Source organism: Pollicipes pollicipes, unplaced genomic scaffold, assembly GCF_011947565.3.
Source record: "Pollicipes pollicipes isolate AB1234 unplaced genomic scaffold, Ppol_2.1 Scaffold_4740;HRSCAF=5597_pilon_pilon_pilon, whole genome shotgun sequence".
Classification (NCBI taxonomy): domain Eukaryota; kingdom Metazoa; phylum Arthropoda; class Thecostraca; order Pollicipedomorpha; family Pollicipedidae; genus Pollicipes; species Pollicipes pollicipes.
Window position 1 is genome coordinate 5,925,674 of NW_023596545.1, and position 20,627 is coordinate 5,946,300.

Genomic DNA, 20,627 nt, shown 5'->3' on the forward strand with positions numbered 1-20,627 from the left:
TTATTGGACGGCGGTTGCATTCGCAAAACTCCTGCGGGCAGGACACTTATCTTTATCTATGGAAATATGTGTATGTCTCTACCTATCTATGTAAGTAAGTACTTATCAGACAACGCACCTACAAACGGAAAGAAAGGGGCGGCGGATACTACGGACGAATGCTTTCGTCAACGACAGCTTCGCAAACTTCTGGCCTATTCGCTACCGAAGTATGCTGCGCCGATGCATGCTTTTCAGGCGCTTTTAGTGCTAGTGTCTACTCTCTACGGACATTTAGCCACCTGTCTTGAGTGGTCATCAACTCCCGAGTGCTTTGAGAATGCTGCGTGATGCTACGATGGCTACAGCATGGGTCTGCCGCTTGAGGAGACGTTTGACAACTGACGAGAAAGTGCCGGCACAAAATCACAATTTGACTAGAAACTTGACAATATTATATATAAAAGACGCTCTGTCTTGACCCAGGGCGCCGCCCACCGCTGCCACCGCTCCAGCGCCGGGCCCGACTGGGCCATGGCCGCTCAGCGTCACCGACATCACCTCCGCACGGCCGCCTTCTTCTTGGTGGCCTCCTCGGCCTCGGCCTCCAACATTCTGGCCCGCTTCTTGCCCAGCGGCGTCTTGGTCAGCCACGTGTAGTACATCTGCTGCTGCTCCCTGCGGGCCGACAGCCGACGTTCAACAGCGCGACAGTCACTGAGCCGACAGGTCCCGCGACGACCGCCGAATAGTTTGTGGCCGGCAAACCCCAGGGAGATGAGGGTTAGTAACAGCGCCGACAGACCGCGCGACCAAGGCTGGCGCGCCCCAGTGACCGGACGGACCGAGCGCTAGGCGAACACGTGCAGCTGCAGGGCGACGAGCCGCGGAGGGCGGGAGGGGGGGGGGGGGGGGGGGTGGGGGGACACGGCACGATGCAGCAGCTGGCTCCCACGGTGGTACGCGGCAGAAGCACGAATTTAAACCTATGCACCACTGGCCCCGCAAACTCGTTTCATGTGCTGGGTACATGCCGGTGCCGATTTGCCAGCGGCGCCGCGTGAACTGCGCGCACGTCGTCGGCCGATGCTAGCAGCTCGTCGTGGCGCACCTCATGACGGGCTGCAGGGTGGAGAGCACGGGGATGAACTCGGCCGTCTTGAGCGGCCGCTTCCTCAGCTTCACAATACGCTTCTCGGTGACCACCTGCCGGAGGGCGCCGCCCCCCAATCAATGTAAGCGCTCGGTGGCGTGCCGGAGGCGCATTCACGCGGCGGAAACGCCTACACTTGCCACCCATTGCTGACACGAGCGTGCCTGATGAGGCGTGCCACGAACGCCGCCGCGGCCCACGTCTGCCGCCCGGACGGGCACCGCGCGTGGGGCGCGCCTCTGCGGTCGTCCGGTCGATTCTCAACCGCGTGTCAGCACCGGTGCGGCCCTGCGGCTCGTCTTCCGCACGGCGAGCACCGTGCGCGCGCCGAGCGCCGTGCCGAATGCCGCGACGCGCCGAACGCGGCCGGCTCGCACCGTCCACGCGCCGCACGCCAAACGGCGTCATTGGAGGCGCGCAACAAGCTGTCCGAACCTGGTATCGGCGTGCGGGTGGTGGCCCACGGGTACCGAATGGCGTTTTTCATCGTAGTGAGTCTGAACTGCGGACAAACACGTCTTTCGCTGGAAGAATACCGGCGCACATCAGCCAAAGCACGCACCAGTAGCGCCGACAATGATTCAGTGCCCTCGGTGCGTGTCCAACATGGGCTGCATCACTGCCACTGCCCGACCAAAGTCCACCGGGGCCGATGCTGAAATCAGCTGACGTGGGCTGAGCACCGGCTGCCGACGCCACGAGGCCGAGATGTCCCACACCCGGTCTCGTCCAGCCACCGTCAGCCCGGTATTGCCGCCCTCGCTGAGCACCTCAGCACCCAGTCCGGCCAGCTAAGATCGTGCGCCGGCGGGTTGAGCTGGCGGCGGCGGCCGCTCTGAGCTGGCACCGTGATGAGGCGTACCGTGCCGGGTCGCGCGTCGCGTCAAGCGCTGGCGACCGTGCCGACCGCGGCCAGGCCCCAGCCAGCGGCGCAGTCGGCCAAGCGGCACAGCACGCCATGAGACTGGGCTGTGGCACCGCTGGAAAGGTCACACGGGCCCCAAGGCGACCATCACAAGGTGTAAATCACACTGTTTAGCGCGAAAGAGCACGGAACAGCTGCAGCGACGTCGTTGGGGGTTTAGCCGGAATCCCTAGGAACTCGTTCAGTCACTCAGCGCGGCGGTTCAGCTGGTCGATGACGATACTCTCAACAGTACTGCGTCTCAAGCAGGATTATGCAACCGCGCAGTCGCTGCGACGAAAAGCACAAATGATCGCCCATTCGTCTCCGCTGTGCCAGACGTCTTCGCTATGCTATGCACAGCGAAGACGGCCTGACAACCCGGCACGCACAAGCTCGCAAATCCGACTGAATGCGGTCTGATGGCCGGCCAGGCAAACGTCGGAATCACTCATTCAACATCCGGGCCGATAGAGCCGCGTCTGGTCCGGCGCGCGCGAGCCAGGCGCCGCGCACCGCCACGGCTAGCATCGATCCCACCCAGCCAATACGACTGGGGGATTTAATGCTGCGACAAATTGGACGACGGAAAAGGTGAGACATACTGGCCGGCCCCTCGACGACTAATCTATGTCGAGTGGCTCGGCCTCCGCCTGGCTGTGCGGAAAACCGAGCCCCAGCAACTCGATGTGATCACGCGTCTCTAACACGCCCCCGGGTGGCCGGCTAGATACCCTTCGCTCGGATGGGGGGCCAATTTGACCCCCCAAGATCTCCGGAACTAACAAAGCTAGAGACACTAAATTTACAAGGTGTGTTGACCTGTACGTGAACCCATGTAGGTCAAAGTTTGAGGTTCATAGGTCATGACCTCCGTGTCAAATAAGGTCAACTTCTAAGTTGGGCTCCAAAGCGCCCCCAGAACTTAGATCACTATTTTTAAGCAAAAGTCCACATGCCAGTTAAGGTCAGTGACCTTGTTTGACATTTTAAAGGTGATGGTGACCAAAATCATATAAAATTGCTCTGAGTTGTGTATTTGAGTAAGCGACAAGCATAACGCTAGGCACTATGTTTCTAAAAACAAAATCTTGACCTGGGTTATTTTAGGACAATAACCCATTCTGACCTCTAAGAAGTCCATGGACAATATATGACGCAGTTCCTGCAGTCAATAAATTCGAAAAGTGCGCCAGAGGCCATCCCATACTGCAAACACCGGAGTAAAAAAAACCGGCTGGTTTTGATCTTGGTCTGACCTTTGTACCTGACCTTAGGCCAACGCAATTTGCTCACTCAATATTGGTGTTGCCTAAGAAAGCATCTAAGAGATGTATGGCTTCGTCTAACACTCCGTTGTCGCATCAGATTGAATGATTCCCTAGAAATTGACTTCACTGAAACCATGGCCTGACTTTGACCTGCCATAGGTCAGCGACCCTACCAGGTACATCTAAATCTTTTTTGCCAAATGATCCGCTACTCGATTGTCTACAGCTACGTCAAACTTGGCGCGGCTGCGCCGCGCTGTTCGGAAACCATTCTGGAAAAACCTTCGGAGGGGTCAATTCGACCCCCCATCCGAGCGCGTGTTCAGGTTGGTTAACAGGCAAGCGCGGACAACGAACAATAGGCACGACATATTGCGTATTAAATGCATAGTATGCCGTTATCCTAGCCGGCGATCACGCCAACATGCAAATGCACAACATGTACAATTGTGTCGATGTAGAAGTGAATCACTAGGCTTGCTAAGATCAAGGGGAATAATGCCGCTGCCGTCGCACATGATTTCGCAATTACCGCTGCGATGGCTGCGAACAGAGCGCACAAGACGTTTCTCCAATTTTTTGGCACAAGAGACGAACAAAGTAAGCGGCTGTTTTATTTCAGGTGGCGCACGGTAATATGGGCCGAGGAGACCACTGCACAGCGGTGTTTTTTTTGTGTGTCGAAAACGTGCACATGGTGTGCGTCAAAATAGATGACATCACTAATTATTTCGATACATCGACATGAATGCCATCGGACCAAGTCAACGAAACCAAACCTTTAATACAGCTGGGAATAATTCAGAGACCACAATCCCAGGGACAACACCCAGATCAGGAAATGGTGTATGTCACATGGCAAGGTATCGCCAAAGGTGCACCATGCTGGGACACTTCAACCTGCCGAACAGTGCAAGGGCTGTAACCCGGGTTTGTGTTCTGCGGATCGATCTTTCGTGGACTGTTATCAGGGCGTTAAAATAATAATTGAGCTGCCTTCACCTTCAACGCAAAAACACTGCGAGATATCACAAAGGGGAAAATTTGGAAGTCATAGCAAGTCATGTTTGAAACGTTCAAGGCTGGGGGATTAAAAATATGTACTACGTATACGATGAAAACGCCATTTGGCATGCTCCATACAGACACGGGCACCACAATATCAAATGGATAGTGGAACATTGGAAAGAGTGTAGTGTAGGGGACTAGAATGGTAAGAGGAATCAAGGGAGTGGGGAACGCGGATAGATTGACTGGTTTGGCCTTATAATCCCTGCCATAGGCCCTATACATACAGCGGATGAGTTTTTCTGGTTATTGACAAGCTGCAAGCGAGCGAGATGTTATTGTTATCCATTTGGAGCTTACAAAATCACGAGCATGAGTTTGAGTTAAGAAAGCAGAAGTGTAGAACGGCATGCAATGAACATTTTTTCAGTCAATGAGTAATACATATTCTAAACCGGTTGCTCTCATACGTAGCTGGAAGTCTGACATCTTAGGACAAAAAGGAGCGCTTTAACAAAAAATGCAGGCGTTGTCTCTGAAATAAACCACATCGAATACGCGACGTAAAGCAGATCGATATATTACACGTATATATCTGTATGTCTATATATATATATACACACACACACACACACATATATATATATATATATATATATATATATATATACAGCCTTGCTTTCTTCGCTGCTCTGCTTGCATCCAGCACGGAGCGTTGACAGAGCGTTTCCCAGGCATGCACCCATACACGCACGAAAAACTTGCATTATATTGCATGTAACATCACGTTCGGGAGACCATAACGCCCGATCACTCCATCCGAATGGACCAAAGGGATGCTGAGGGCGTCTTGCGGCAGGAGAATAGAGTCATTCGCTTATCGGCGGGCGTCGCGTCGCTTATCGCACATGCGCCCACGCGCATCTGATGCCACAGTCGGCCCCAATGACGTCATGAGGAGCAGTGAGACGTCATAAGGACTGCGATACGGCGCTGATCTCCCGCGCGATGGCGGCGGCAGCAACAGGTGACGCGTCGGCGTCAGCGCCGGACATCCGGTGCCACGTGCGGCGGCCGGGCGGCGTCACCGCCGACGTCGGTATCGACGCGCCGGGACAGGTGGGAGGCAGCCGAGCCGGTGCCCGGCCTCGGTCAATACGTCACCGGTGGCCCGGCGGGTGCCGTCGGCGGCCGGGGCACGTCCGCCGCTGATGACCCCGGCACGGCCGCCGCCCTTCCCCAGACCGACCCAGCGTCTCCGTCCAAAGGCCAGCGCACGTGTGGGGCATACTCCCGCAACGGGTCAGAGCCGGGTCTTTGCACCAGCGTGAAACATTCAGCTGCTTAATAACGGTGGCTCAACCGACCGTTTGAAAGACAATAGGAATATAGCATATTCGGATTCACTCAGGAGTACACAGAATATACCAGACTTATATCGATGAAACTGCGGCTCACTAAGCGCAATGGTCGTGGTCAGCTGTTATCGACAAATTTCAAGCGCGCTGCTGGGATGCTCCTCGTCAACGCCGACGAGCATTCCCATTTTCACCACAAAAGCACGACATGACGGCGGTCGGGTTACATACAGGTCGTCATAAAACAGCTCTCAGGCGTGCTTTGTCCGAGCACGTCCGACGAAAGCACGGCATCTGTCCAAGAGGCGACGTCTGACGCAGCGTCGTCTCATCAGCCCCACGGGCCATTCCGACCGGGCGCCTCGAAACTTCCTCCCACGCATCCGAGGCACAGCTCTGTTCCAACGGTGCCGCAGACCTTCCTGTGCTGCTCCGCCCGGTCCGCGCAGCGCACCGGGAGCGACGGAGCGGTCATCCACGGACATGCCTCCCCAGATGGTGGCTGACTAAACGCCGCGCTGCTTCTCATGGGGCACACTCGGCCAGCCGGGCGCGAGGCATGCTCCGTGCCCTCCAATGGCACGGTGGCAATACTCCGTCTAGCTTCATCTAATCTGCTTGCAGTGCGCCGCTGCTGCTGAGACAGACGGCTCCATTTCGCAGTGCGAAGGCTCACAAACCCTGGAAGCTCCATAAACCGCCGCTCCCCATCGAGCCTGGCATTCCTCACGACGCGCACGTAGCCGAAATGGAGCGGGGCGAGGCCGGCGCCGCGTCAGCGTTCATCTTGCATCAGGCCGGCCGCCTGAGGCCGCCAGACTCCGTCGGTGGCCGCCGCATCGTCCGTCTCTCGGGACAAGAGTGGTTAACGGACGGACAGTGAGCCTCAACCATAAAACCGAGAGTCTCGGCGGCACCCGGCAATGTCGCTGAGTTTCAGTCGCCTGGAGCAACGCATGTCAGTTTGACGCCGTTCCATTTCCGACGAAAACCCGCCCCGGCAAATGCCAGACCGCAGTAACGGGAGCTGTTATAAAAATATATCGGCACTTAATAATTTGGCCACCGGCACTTTATGGGAGGCAACGCTCATGAGAGGGCGCGATTCACCCGATCGAAAAGCCAATGGGCTCCAAAGGCCTCCTGTTCCAGCAACACGCTTACGCCTGCCGCTCTAAGCGGACATTGGGGCTGGCATTCTTTTGCAGTTTATCGCATACAGCTGCCTTGCAAAGCTCCGATACCACAAGCGTCGGCGAAGCGCGACAGCCAGCGTCAGCGGGTAATCGACAGCGGGTGACAAGGCGGCGCCGCGCCACGCCGGGGATCACCGCCGGAAGGTGTGGGCGGCCACGGCCGAGCCGCGCCCGTCCGACCGGACCCGCCATCCGGCGACGGCCGGCCGACCTCACGCTGGCCGCCGCCGCCGTCCGCCGCTGCCGCCACCGCCGCCTGGCGAGGGCGTCAAGCCCTGGTCCGCTACACGGGTGCACGGAGCCAACCGTGCGGCCTCTATTGTGAGTTTTAATATGAGTTTACATTGTGTGAGTCGTATACTGATATATATATATATATATATATATATATATATATATATATATATATATATATATATATATATATATATACATATATAACGCTCGATGTCGCCGGTAGCATCAGGCGTTGGGCGGCAGATCGTAACGTGACATCGATTAACAAACTGGCGTATGCCGCTGCAATTTCGCCTGGATATGTGTCCGCCCTCCCCACACGTGGTGGTGAAGCTTGCGATGCGGTATCACGCGATGTCGGGTAATTTTAGCCACCTGTTGGCTCCCACAAGTTTCCATCAGCACACGCATCAGGGCGTGCTGTGCCACGCGAGTGATTGCTGAGACCGGTACATCATTAAAGTATCCAGAGCATGGTTTGAACGTGAGCAACAGCTACAAAACCCTCCCGCAGCGCACTGCTGGGAATCTTCGCAACCGCTGAAAGCGATGGCCACCAACCGTGCAAACGCCCGAGGTGCGATTCAATCAGTGCGAATGTGCAAACAGTACGATACAGTCCGTTACGGCCAGGCTTCAGACCGTAAACCCGGTGGTGGAGCTGCATGGCCGTACCTAAACGTGTTAACAACCATGCCGTTTACATCGAATGTTCTGGAGAGCCGTAGGGAAACAGTACGATTCTATGTTCTTCAAAAGCAGCTGCCGTTGAGATTCGATCGGATCTGGATTTTTACTTAGTCACTTTTGTTTCACTTTGCAGGGCCTAGATCGTGTTAGGCCACACTCACTGTACAGTGGCTCAGTAAGGGCGGGGGGGGGGGGGGGGGCTCAGCACGACGCCAATGAACACGGCGAACGGACACCCAATCGACCTTCTCAAGCGCGTCCACCCACGCCACCGACGTCCAAGTATCGGCGAGCAGTCCAGCTTTGGCATTTGCGATCGGGAAACGCCCCCAATCGATGTAATCACAGGCGTGCGTCAGTTTGTAATGCGGCCACAGCTCGATGGCCATCGCTATTCAAAGCTCAGGCAGTTGGCCGATTCACAGAAGTGCGAGTGTGGGAGCATTCCGAGATCAATGGCATTTAAACAGCAATCAGGTATTAGTTCAACAACTGCAGCTGCTGGTGATGTGCGTCGCAGACGTAGATCTTCAGCAGTTGGACGATGTCCACCATGTTCTCACCTGCTGAATCATGCACCGAGTCCTCATTTGATACAATACCTCCAGATCATATCCTCTTTTGCTGCGCCGTATCCTCAGCTGGTGTGCCGCGTCCTCAGCTGATGTGCCATGTCCTCACCTGCTGCGCCGTGTCCTCACCTGCCGTGCCATGTGCTCACCTGCTGAACCATGTCCAGGCAGTGTCCGGCCGTGAAGCCGTCCGTCAGCTTGGTGAGCGTGCTCAGGTCGAGGCTGGGGTGGCGCGGCACACCCGGCACCGCTACCGTCCGGGTCAGCAGCTGAAGCCGGCTGGCGTAGTCTAGCGCAGGCAGCAGCACCACGCGATGATACGCCTGGCCCAGTGCCTGTTCCGTCACGCCTCACAGTCAGCAGCAGGCCCACACACGCCGGCTGCTCTGGTCGCAGGGGTGTACAATTCACAGGGACATACATCTATATTACATGAGGTATACAGGCAGAAACACAAAATCTTGTTTGCAATGCCTTACAGCCAGAGAAGCATAGCATTTGTTACAAGGTGGGATGAGCAAGACAAGTTAAATAATGCATACTCATTAAGTAGGCGGGTAAGACAAGCTGGACTGCTGCGGTATGGGGGCGCTGATCACCTTCTGGTCGGCGTCCCAAGGAGATTCGCTGGTGCCGACCAGCACCAGACGGTCCAGCGGCGTCAGCGCCTTCAGGAACTTGGGCAGCTCCTTCTTGAGCCGCTTGGGCTCCGTCTTGTCCGTCTTGGGCACTTTCTTGACGAAGGTGCGCTCGGCTCGGTCGATCCAGATGACCGCCGGCTGCAGGAGGCGGCCCACCTGGCGACGGTGGCGCCACCGCTCACGGCGCGGCCCCTGCCGACGGCTCCGCTGCCGGCCCCCTCCGCCGAACACCGCACAGTGGCCGCCTAATACGCTCTTGACTTGCAGCACGCATCATAAAAAGATAGCCGACACATACAAGCACACTTCATATAAAGTAACCTTCCGTTACAAACGGTCCAGAACGAATAGTTCGCGAAGCACGTAAACCACAACCCAGGCCAGTTACAACTAACAGCAACTGAAGAATGCCTCATGCCGCGCTCCAGGGGTGCAGTCTCTGCACGGACCTTGTTGACGAGGTGCATGAGCATGGTGAGCCCGGCCTTGCCCGGGTACCGCCCGGCGATGCTGGCTGCCGTCAAGTCGAACAGCACGGCGCCCGACTCGGCGCAGATGGCGTGTACCAGGTGCTTCTTGCCGGAGCCCGGCGGCCCGGCGATCAGCACGGACTTGACCAGCGGCGCCGTCTCGTGCACCGCCGGACAGCCTGACGACGGGTGAGGGGCGGGGTGGGTACACGGGTCAGGGAAACGGGCCGAGTCAGGGGCGGGGCGGCGGGACACGGGTCAGGGAAACGGCCAGGAACGGGCCGCCTGACAACGCACCAGGGGACGGCCGGGGGCCGGGCGGTCAAGGGCGGGGAGTCCATGGTCACATGGTAAAGTCAGGAAACAAGCATTCCGACGTCGGCGAGGGGGGAGGGGCAGCAAGGCGCTACACAGCAATGAATGGTAAAAACCCGTTACTCGGATGTAATAATTGCTCACACTGTCGTCAACGCCTCGTGTGCTAGCATTGACGCTGGTACGTTCATGCCAACACACCAGACGAGGACAACAGCCCGGCGAATGCATGAACGCTGGTACGTTCATGCTCACACACCAGACGAGGACAGCAGCCCGGCGAATGCATGGACGCTGGTACGTTCATGCCCACACACCAGACGAGGACAGCAGCCCGGCGAATGCATGGACGCTGGTACGTTCATGCCCACACACCAGACGAGGACAGCAGCCCGGCGAATGCATGGACGCTGGTACGTTCATGCCCACACACCAGACGAGGACAGCAGCCCGGCGAATGCATGGACGCTGGTACGTTCATGCCCACACACCAGACGAGGACAGCAGCCCGGCGAATGCATGGACGCTGGTACGTTCATGCCCACACACCAGACGAGGACAGCAGCCCGGCGAATGCATGGACGCTGGTACGTTCATGCCCACACACCAGACGAGGACAGCAGCCCGGCGAATGCATGGACGCTGGTACGTTCATGCCCACACACCAGACGAGGACAACAGCCCGGCGAATGCATGGACGCTGGTACGTTCATGCTAACACACCAGACGAGGACAACAGCCCGGTGAATGCATGGACGCTGGTACGTTCATGCCCACACACCAGACGAGGGCAGCAGCCCGGCGAATGCATGGACGCTGGTACGTTCATGCCCACACACCAGACGAGGACAGCAGCCCGGCGAATGCATGGACGCTGGTACGTTCATGCCCATACACCAAACGAGGACAACAGCCCGGCGAATGCATGGACGCTGGTACGTTCATGCCCACACACCAGACGAGGACAGCAGCCCGGCGAATGCATGGACGCTGGTACGTTCATGCCCACGCACCAGACGAGGACAACAGCCCGGCGAATGATTCCATCCTTGATACCCACACCTCGTCTCACGCCTTCGGTAAATCTGCAAACCGCTTCCCCGCGGTCACAGCACACCCGGTCAGCGTGAGGCGTACGGTCAGCGTGACACTGCAGCGCCAGCGGAGCGTCTCACCCATGGGCATCACGCAGTACTCTGTGAGCACCCGCCGGACGTCGCCCAGCTGCGGACGTGCCTCCTCGTGTTTGAGTCGCTGCAGCGAGCCGGTCAGTGCAGGGTACCCTGCAGCGGCGCCGCGCAGTCGCCGTCAGCGCCCAATCAGCGGCCGCGCGCGCACAATGCACACAGTCTGGCAGCTGCACACTGACGACGGACACGGAGTCCGGCAGCCGCACACTGACAACGAGCACGGAGTCCGGCAGCCGCACACTGACAACGAGCACGGAGTCCGGCAGCCGCACACTGACAACGGACACGGAGTCCAGCAGCCGCACACTGACAACGGACACGGAGTCCAGCAGCCGCACACTGACAACGGACGCAGAGTCCGGCACATGCACGCTATCAACGGACGCAGAGACCAACAGTCACACACAAGCACCGCACACAGAGCTCAACAGTCGAACAGTACCATCGAACATCGGGCCCAACAGCCACCAGCAGCCGACGGCACGGACACAGTTCACCACCAGCCGCACACGGACAACGGAGGCATAGCGCATAGCCCAGTACTGACACGTCCACAGCCGTAGACTGTGACACTGACACATCCACAACACAGACACATCACTGACAGACGTAACCCAACAGCGCACAACTGAGGCCAATGAGTCCACGGCTGCCCTCCATTCGCAAACACCCGCGCCCGTCATCAGGGCACCAACTCCGCGTGCAAACTTGGTGATGAAGACCCTTAGTGTCATCTTTACAACGACAGACTACCATTGAAGGCTATGAATCATTTTTGCGAGAATGCACGAGTCGTTGCCATAAAAAACCAGTGAGGCATCGATAGGCGCACCCCAGGCGTTTTAAGCGTACTCGAGTTGCCAAAGCGCACTTGGGTTGCCAAGACTCTATGGGCAGCATCACAGGATTTGTATTTAATTCGTTAACAACACAAGTGCACAGACGCCTGTTATCTCAGAGACATATTAAGATGTGTCAAGGCCGCCTGACTGACGCCCCAAGTGAAACTACTAGACACTTGAGATGGTGGAGAGGTGGACCGCAAACCAGAATACTTAACTTAGGCGACGCCGTCTGCTTATCAAGCCCCTCTGAACTCATGACGCCCACGGCTGATCTCTTTAAGCTTACCCATGAAGTCAGCCATCCTCTTTTCCGGAATCAGCTTCATCACATTGTTTTCCACCAATTCCTCGACTAATGACTCAAGGCTTCTGTCCGGTGTCAAATCCTTCCCTTTCTTCTTCTTTCCCTTCTTGCCCCCTTTCTTTCTCTTCTTTTTCCCTTTCTTCTTCTTCTTTTTGCGGCCCTTTTTCCCCCTGTCTCTTTCCAACGCCTGGCGATGGGGAAAACAACGAACAGCGTGAGACAAGGCAACGTCAATATACATCATAGCTTAATGGAGTATGGACTGAGGCGCTACTGCGGGTAGTACTGATAGGAGTACCGAGAGGAGTACTGGGAGGAGTAATGATAAGAGCGCTGAGCAGAGTACTAAAAGGAGCACTAGGAGTACAGAGAGAAGAACTGAGCGGAATACAGAGAGGAGTACTTAGAGGAGCACTGGGAAGAACACTGAGAGGAGAACTGAGAGGAGTACTGAGAGGTGTATTGAAAGTGGTACAGAAAGGAGTAATAAGGCGTGTATGGAGAAGAGAACTGAGGGGAGTACAGAGAGGAGAACTGAGAGGAGAACTGGGAGGAGTACAGGGAGGAGAACTGAGAGGAGAACTGAGAGGAGTACTGAGAGGAGTACTGAGAGGAGTACTGAAAGGAATGCAGAGAGGAGAACTGACAGGAGAACTGAGAGGAGTATTGAGAGGAGCACTGAGAGAAGTACTGACAGGAGTACAGAAGGGAGTACTGAGAGGGGCACTGGGAGGAGTACAGAGCATACGCTCGGCAGTACAGTGGTGCTCCTTCGACATGCGTTTTGTCCGAAGTTAATTTGCCACGGAATCAAACAAAATACATTCCACAACCGTTAATTGTCATACGTTCGTTTTGACAGACATGTTGGTAGGGAAAGGAGGTTACTATGGCAACTGTGTTCTCAACGTAGCAAGAAATCGGTGGCTTTATTCGCAAGTATAATGGCCAAGAAACCAAATCCAATGTAGCCCAATCTGTCCACATGCGTACATGGTAGCATTAACATGTAAGTGCTCAAGCTGGCACCCTCTGCCACGATGCACACGATAAAACAGCCACATAGGCGCAATGTTATAGAACTCACTTCCTTCAAGCGTTCCAGCTCATCCCTCATCACTTCATCCACGTCTTTTCTCACTTCGGTCTCCAGCTCATGAAGCTTGTCCTTGCGCACAATCTCACTGTCGAAATTCTGTTCAAAGTTGTTTTTCTCATCTTTGTGCTTCCAGTGCTCTGAGGATAAAGGGTCAGTACGCGCCCACACGACTCGGCCACCTGCGCAAGCCGGTACAAGGAAGTGCAACGTGACAAATGCCCGCAGCAGTGCTCCGACCCCTAATGTCTGCTTTATGAGACGATCAGTGAATATGCAATCCAAAATGTAGAAATTAAGGGTAATGCATGTCATGTTTTCGTTTTACCTGCCAGCCCCCCTAAAGTTGGGCTGATTACTTATGATATAAGTTATATGAGGATTATAATATACGTCAATTGCATGATCCACACGTCAATGCCTCAGAAGCGGCACGCAGCCACGTCTGCGGCATCGCAGCGCAGCAACGAGCCTCTCAGTAAAACACACGGCGGCTGTCATCCACCGCACCGAAGTGTGGTCCATCAGAGCTGATATCCACGAAATACAGTCCGCTTTCTTACCGTTGTACTCATTGCAGGCCTCTATGATGGCGGGTACGAACTTAGACGGCTGCATGATGAAACCCTCATCTTCGTCACCCTTCTTCTTCTTCTTCTTCCCCTCCTTCTTTTTGTTTTTATCTTTCTTGTCCTTCTTGCCCTTGCCCTTTTTCTCCTCCTTTGCTGGTTTCGGAGGCGGCACAAAATCGGGATCAAATATGGCGGCGGAGCCACCCTCCTCTTCCTTGGGCAGATCAGGAAATTCACCATGATCCTCCCTGAAATAAATGCCAACAAAAACTAACAGGGTGTAATGAAAGGAGCTTCCCGAATATCCAGCAAATATGCCTGGTAAAGAAACGCAACGCCATACACTTCGCCAATGAACACTAAAACACTCGTGCTGGATCGTGAGGAACCCACCAGCCAACCTGGAATCGTGCTCTAAGTAATCGCTAAATGCACCTCAGCTCACCACTCCTCGACCGCCGTACCTTTCGTCCCTCACCACATACTGACCACCCAGTCTCTCGTCCCTCACCACCCACTGACTACCCGGTCTCTCGTCCCTGACCACCTACTGACCAGCCGGACTCTCGTCCCTCACCACGTCATCACCTGGTCTCTCGTTCCTCATCACCTAACCCCCGGCCTCTCGTTCCTCATCACCTGGCAACCCGGCCTCTCGTCTCTCACCACTCCTTGACCATCCAGGCCCGGATCTGGTCCTGCATGTCCTCTCGCATCTGGACGGCCTGCAGGCGGCGCAGCTCCTCCTTGACGGTGACCAGCGCCTCCTGGTACTGCTGCTCGTGACGTGCCTGCACCTCGCGCCGGGCAGACTCCACCTCGGCCAGCCGCTGCTGTGGCGGCGGCGACGGTCGTGGAGGCGGCGCCTGTCGACCAGACAGTCCCGAGCGGCGCTTGGTTCTGGGTACGACTTGGGAGTCTGAGAGCCCACCGAATCTGGAACTCAATTGGTGGATTTGCTCTGAGGTAACGGCACATATAAAAATAAAAGTGATTTGAGACCGTGTAATAATAAAGAGATCTTCTGAACAGACGCCAAAAGAGGTCATACGCGATCACAGTCCTATCACTGCCGTGGGGTGCTGTCACAGGCGCTGGAGAGTGGTGACCAACATGTCGAAGCAGTGTGGATGGGCTGCGAGTTGTGCCGACGTATGACAGAGTTCAGCCGCCTGCATGCCCGCATCACCAGGACCTCTGGGCAAGTGATGCGAAAGAGACTCACACTGGTAGACGCAAGGAGCACGGCTCAACATATGCATTTGCCGTACAAACAGTTGGTCCGGCTGCATACGGGACTTACTAACAATCACACAAGAGAGGCTGAATTGACATTGACTTAACCCAGTCAACTGGCTGGCATCGCAGGTACACACATGTAGTATTGCCACCAATGAAGAACGCATACATATGCACGCACGTCTGGACACAGACATGAGCCATTTGTTTCAGCGAAACATCACAACCAATGAGAATCTCAGACTGTCATGAAACACACTGCCGGCATGCGTGCCACTTACCATACCAATGAATACCATCTCCTCCTCTCTCATCTCCTTCACATGGCGTTTGGAAGCAAACCCTCTCCACACGGTTTGAATCCGTAGTGCCGCCTGCTCGTCCGACATGGTCGCCACGTACTGCAAGACGTACGAAACACACAAGGTGGTCACACACGGCCTCGGAGTGCGCGAAAATCCTTACAGACGCCCCGCTACAGCCCACCCCAGCAACCCCCGCCCTCCCCCGTGTCCTTGAACAGACCACCGGGCCCGATACACTCCCAGGTCGGTATCGCACCTTGCCCTTGGTTTTCTCACGCATCTCCTGACGGTGGATCTCCTGCATGAAGCGGGCGCGGTGTCGGCCCTGGCGAGCACGCTCCTGACGCTGCACCAGCCGCACGGCCTCCTCCCGACTCAGCTGGGTCACCACCTTCTCCTGCCGGTCACGCCAGCACAACACACTGGTCAGCTGAGTCACCTCCTTCTGTCGGTCACACCAGCGCAACACACTGGTCGGCTGGGTCACCACCTTCTTCTGTCGATCATACCAGCACAACACACTGGTCGGCTGGGTCACCTCCTTCTTCTGTCGGTCACACCAGCACAACACACGGCTGCCAGCTGAGTCACCACCTTCTCCCGCCGGTCACGCCAGCACAACACACTGGCCAGCTGGGTCACCACCTTCTCTGGCCATCAGCTGGGTCACCACCTTCTCCTTCTGGCCGCACACCGCACAGTCATTACCGTGTGGGTGAGCGCACCACAGCCCTTACATCCCGCGCCGGCCGTTAGTCATGGAGCTGGCACATCGTGCGTGCGTGCGTGCGTGCGTCGTAGAGCACGGTCAGGTATCTGTACTGGGCAACGAAATAAGTTTTGTCGTCTAGCTGTAAGGTATGTAATTGCCAATGCCTAGTCTGTTAATAGTACTTGGGCAGAATGCACAACTTGACACAGGCTGCTTACTCCTCGTAGAATAAACAGGAAAATGGAGAAATAGACGTGATGTTTTGGCTACATGCTTTTATCGAAACGGAAAATATTCGTTTCGATAAAGGCGCGTAGCCTAAATATCACGTCTATCGCTCCATTACCGTGTTTATTATACGAGGAATAATGTTATTTATACCGTCTTATCCATAAGTTGATACATAAGCCTACGTGGGATGTATGTCTTACCCATAAAATGCTATGCCACCGGCGAAAACCCTGCAACATCGCGTTGAAAGGACGCCAAGGAAACGAATGTATGTCATGGAAAGCAGAACCATGAGTATGTAAAACTGGAACAATGCAAAAATAAAAACTAAAAAACACACTTTGTTTTTACAAGGCATCCCGAATAGGAGTGAAAGTGATCATTTTTATCTAGTATGGAATGACTCACATGTCAGCAGTGAGCCTAAATCAACACAACCAAGTAATGTGCCAAAGAGCGGGTATTGTCTTACCTCCGACTTGATGGCTCCCAGCTTCTTGAGGGCATCGCTGATGATTTCATTGATGCCGGCTAGCGTGTCCTTCCGTTCCAGTCGAAAGAACGGTGGGATAGGCAGATCCGTGTCGTGAGGAAGCAGTTTGTAGTCCACTTGGAGGTCGTCAAAAAAGTGAAACTCGGAAAGCTCGATATTTGTCAGTTCTTGCTGAAAAAACAAAATATAATGATCTTTAACCGGTTTGGTAATGACAGATAGCAGTGTGATACAAAGAACTGCAGATTGCAGCATCTTATAATGTAAGATGCGGGGTACATGTATGACCATAATCTACATGAGGAGAAATAGCATGTGCAATAACCAGATTACAAGGCCTACCTACCTTGGCCTATCTACCTACGAGATTTTTAGTTGATTCAACTTCACACAAATCAAATCGATTCTGACTCAAAATCAGTGGACGCTGAATCACGCTCTGTATCAAACTTACGACTCACCGCATCATTCACCAAACACCATTGGAATGAACATAGAACAGCCTCATACCAAAACATGTAACAACCTTTAACATTTTTAGCGTCTGGTCGCACTCAATGGACGTCTGTAACTTATATGTACCATGGTGAATTAAGCATAGCATTTTCGTGCCGTTTGCATGTGTGTTATTGAAATATCTACGTTCCCTGAAGTACCAACCAGTCGGCCATGATGTGTAAATTTGTAGGAAAAATACATATTTCTGAAAGCTATGACTATCAGGCTTTATCGGGCTTATACCCTTAATACTGTGGCCACACACCTTTACGTTATGCCATACGTCAAACGGCCAGTTACCATTACCTTATGACGTATGTTATTCGTTCTGTTCTTTACTGCCATCAGTCACTGAACATTTGTTTTCCGAACGTTGTGACAATCACGACCGGACACTGATGCAGGGTGAGCTGATGTTGACTCCGCATTGCAACCAAAATCAAACCAAACGTCACCCTAAATCACGCCAAAGGCCGGAATTCAAATCAAGCTCACTCAACACAAATTTGCGTGATTCTTCATTTGCTTCTGAACCTGGATTAGACCTCGCTCAGGTGTGCTGTCCACCACCCTGCGACACTTCTTCATGTCCATGACCACGAGCGCGAGGAAACCCACGGTTAACTGGGCCCGTCGGTAAATAAAATAAACAAGACGCAATATGCCTGTCCTTCGCACGGTCGCTATGATGTCCGAGGACAGACGACAGACGGGCGGACAGACGGACTCACGGACTTAAGGACAGACGGACTAGCATCCCAGCAATGCAAGAGACCTCCCACTTCTCGATCATACACAAAACGCATTGACTGCACGCTCCTATCAACGTAAAAATACAAAATACACCAAAATGATATCACTATATTTCGGATGACAAAATTTCGTGGGTAACTAGCAACTCCCAACGTCAACTTCAACGTCACCCAGCCTCCTCCTTCTCAAGTACAGGAGCAGCAGCCCCTTACTCCGTCGAAATAAAAAGGCTCATATACGTCCTGTGCATCAGCACCAGCATCTGCATGAGCATTAGATCAGCATCGCCCCCTCCCCTCACCGCGGTCAGAGGCCTCACACGGCCGCCGCGGCCCTGACCTTCAGCTCAGCCATTCGGCCCATCACGGCGTCCAGGCTCTTGCGCATGACGAGCCGCTTCTGGGGGTGCACCGTCTGGTCGTAGCAGAGCATCAGCCGGCGGAAGACGAGCAGATGGCGCAGGTACAGACCCAGCACCACCTCTAGCGCCAGAGACTTGTTCTGCCGGAGCACGGGACAGCAGGCGCTGACGGCGACGGCGGCGGAACTCGGGCATAGAATGGGCTCGACAAGCACGCACGGACGCCGATGACGCAGGCTCGCAGAGCGGGTTACAGAAATAAACCTCAGAATAACCGTTATTAGACGAAAATATGTGACGCAGCGGCATCCATGACGAAACAAATGTGACGCAGACGTACAGGGTAAATATGACCAGTCATTGCTGTGTCAGTGAAGCTCAGAATGGAGACGAGAGCAGAAATGCTCAACCTTTGACACACCAGGAGGTGCTGGTAACACAGCATCATAAAGCTAGTCTTGCTATACTATGAGGGAAAAACCGACGCTTTCAAACAGTCTCGGAACTACCTGCAATGCTGTCTCAAAATGTGAGCGAGGAGATATGGCTCATATCAAGCCAGTAGTACATATTGCTCATATCCAGTCAGTGGTACTTGCCACTATCAGGCCTAGGACTGCCAGTGCAACAGTGCGGATGGCGTGCAATGTGAGGAGCACCAGGGCCATTTGCCGACTTGTGGGGATGGCAAGCAGTGCTGGTGCTGCTTGGCTGGTGACCCAGCCGCGTCGGTCGCTTGCTCACGTGCTCGGGCTTGGCGCCGGCTGCCGCCAGCTCCTTGCTGATCACATCATCCAGGTGCAGCTGCACCTCCTTCCACAGTTGCAGGCATAGTCTGACAACAAAAAGCACCATCACTGGGCCTGTATGTGCTTCAAGATGTGTCAAAAAGCAGACAACATTGGTGGTTAGGTATCATCTTAGCAAGGGACACCACAGGGTTCATGAGGAAAAACATGACATGAGGAAGGTTTGGTAAAAATTTTCCAGATTTCTGAAGACACTACACTTAACATTACAATGAATTATGAAAAGGAGATAACATTTGTGTGTTTAACATTTTACAGATAGGTTGCAAAATATTGTATTAGAGTGTGACTTATAACAACTGAATTTTAAATATGATGAATATGAACCAAACATGCAAGGAAAGAAAGATCGGGTGTTTGTTGCAGACCAGATGTCTATTTCAGCTGATGCTGCCATCCAAAGGCAAAAAGGTATAAGAGCCCTTAGTTAACATAGCGCTTAAACCTTTTTGCCTTTGAATGACAGAACAGTGACCAAACATAATGGAGCAGAGCTATGATGCACTGTATATAAAAGGTGTTTGCTTGAGTTGCTTCCACTTTTTCTTCTAAACTTACAAATTTGACATGGTGGCCAATTCCTTTTTAAGGCTGATATGAACCAAACTCCCTTTTAATAGTGTCTGGCATCTGCAAATGGGAGAAAATCAGTTAATGCTTGTATGAAATGCAATCTATGATCAATGAACCAACTGTATCAGGGAAATCAAAATACACAATTTACCATCACAGCAGAAGTCACATGCAGTGGGTACAATGCACACTAGCAGGAGTTAATTATGATTAAAACACCACATTTTGCACACAAAAGTTCACATCAAGGTGACAGAAAGGCAAATGGCAACATTCATAATCTACACTAGCTTGCTCATGGACTGGCATTGACTGTTACAGGGTCTAAGATAGTTCAGTAGTTAGAGCTGGTTAGTTCTGACAACGTATTCACAGCTGATGTTTCAGTAGAGAAAAGAAGTGTGTTCAGCATGTCCATCATCCATGTGCAGCAAGTTTAGATGCACACTTATTGCTACTATTTTCACTTTCAATTTTCCTGATGCTACACCAAACAAAATGAACTGAACTACATAAAATACTTGCCAAATGATAGACATACTACTAGTCCGCCAGTACACGGTACCTATACATACCCGAAAGGTTTGGATATCATGCAAATCAAAGTCTGCCTGCCAACTTGATTTATGAGCCTAACTTTACTCAATCATAGATGCTATGCCTACACTTGCTGCTTAAATAATCCCAGAAAAAAACACTTAAATTCTGTAAAAGCAATATAGTTTTACGAGTTCCAGACAAGATGCCTGATCAAATGAGGTACCAGAACACTAGATGAGGATGATAGCCCTACAATAATTCTATCCAAAAAAACAAACCTCACCATCTACCGAGATCAGTCTAGGCCCAGGT

At 53.6% G+C, this 20,627-nt stretch overlaps 2 protein-coding genes across 2 annotated transcripts; both read right to left on the reverse strand.

Annotated features, from left to right (window-relative positions):
- Window positions 1–26: 26 nt before the first annotated feature.
- LOC119098812 (dynein regulatory complex protein 11) lies at window positions 27–15,366 on the reverse strand. Its single transcript, XM_037221859.1, has 11 exons — window positions 15,322–15,366; window positions 14,468–14,667; window positions 13,793–14,049; window positions 13,221–13,369; window positions 12,116–12,320; window positions 10,970–11,077; window positions 9,459–9,658; window positions 8,968–9,165; window positions 8,518–8,703; window positions 1,091–1,185; window positions 27–657 (listed from the first exon to the last, which is right to left on the reverse strand). The coding sequence occupies exons 1-11, from the start codon at window positions 15,352–15,354 to the stop codon at window positions 537–539; spliced, it is 1,752 nt and encodes a 583-aa protein (XP_037077754.1). The 5' UTR covers window positions 15,355–15,366; the 3' UTR covers window positions 27–536.
- A 149-nt stretch (window positions 15,367–15,515) lies between these two features.
- Window positions 15,516–19,248, reverse strand: LOC119098942 (dynein regulatory complex protein 11). Its single transcript, XM_037221997.1, has 6 exons — window positions 19,138–19,248; window positions 18,372–18,533; window positions 16,761–16,952; window positions 15,959–16,027; window positions 15,602–15,742; window positions 15,516–15,554 (listed from the first exon to the last, which is right to left on the reverse strand). Exons 1-6 carry the CDS (start codon window positions 19,246–19,248, stop codon window positions 15,516–15,518), a joined length of 714 nt encoding a protein of 237 aa, XP_037077892.1.
- Window positions 19,249–20,627: the final 1,379 nt, after the last annotated feature.

Excerpts from the sequence above, each read along its gene's own strand:
- LOC119098942 (XM_037221997.1), bottom strand. The coding sequence starts at position 19,248 with ATGGTGCTTTTTGTTGTCAGACTATGCCTGCAACTGTGGAAGGAGGTG. Across the intron at positions 18,534-19,137 it reads CCGGCGCCAAGCCCGAGCAC|AACAAGTCTCTGGCGCTAGA; the intron begins GTGAGCAAGCGA and ends GTGCTCCGGCAG. Across the intron at positions 16,953-18,371 it reads GCCGAATGGCTGAGCTGAAG|CAAGAACTGACAAATATCGA; the intron begins GTCAGGGCCGCG and ends TTGTTTTTTCAG.
- LOC119098812 (XM_037221859.1), bottom strand. The coding sequence starts at position 15,354 with ATGAGAGAGGAGGAGATGGTATTCATTGGTATG. Across the intron at positions 14,668-15,321 it reads AGATGGTATTCATTGGTATG|GCGCCGCCTCCACGACCGTC; the intron begins GTAAGTGGCACG and ends TCTGGTCGACAG. Across the intron at positions 11,078-12,115 it reads GAGGATGGCTGACTTCATGG|GGTACCCTGCACTGACCGGC; the intron begins GTAAGCTTAAAG and ends GCGCCGCTGCAG.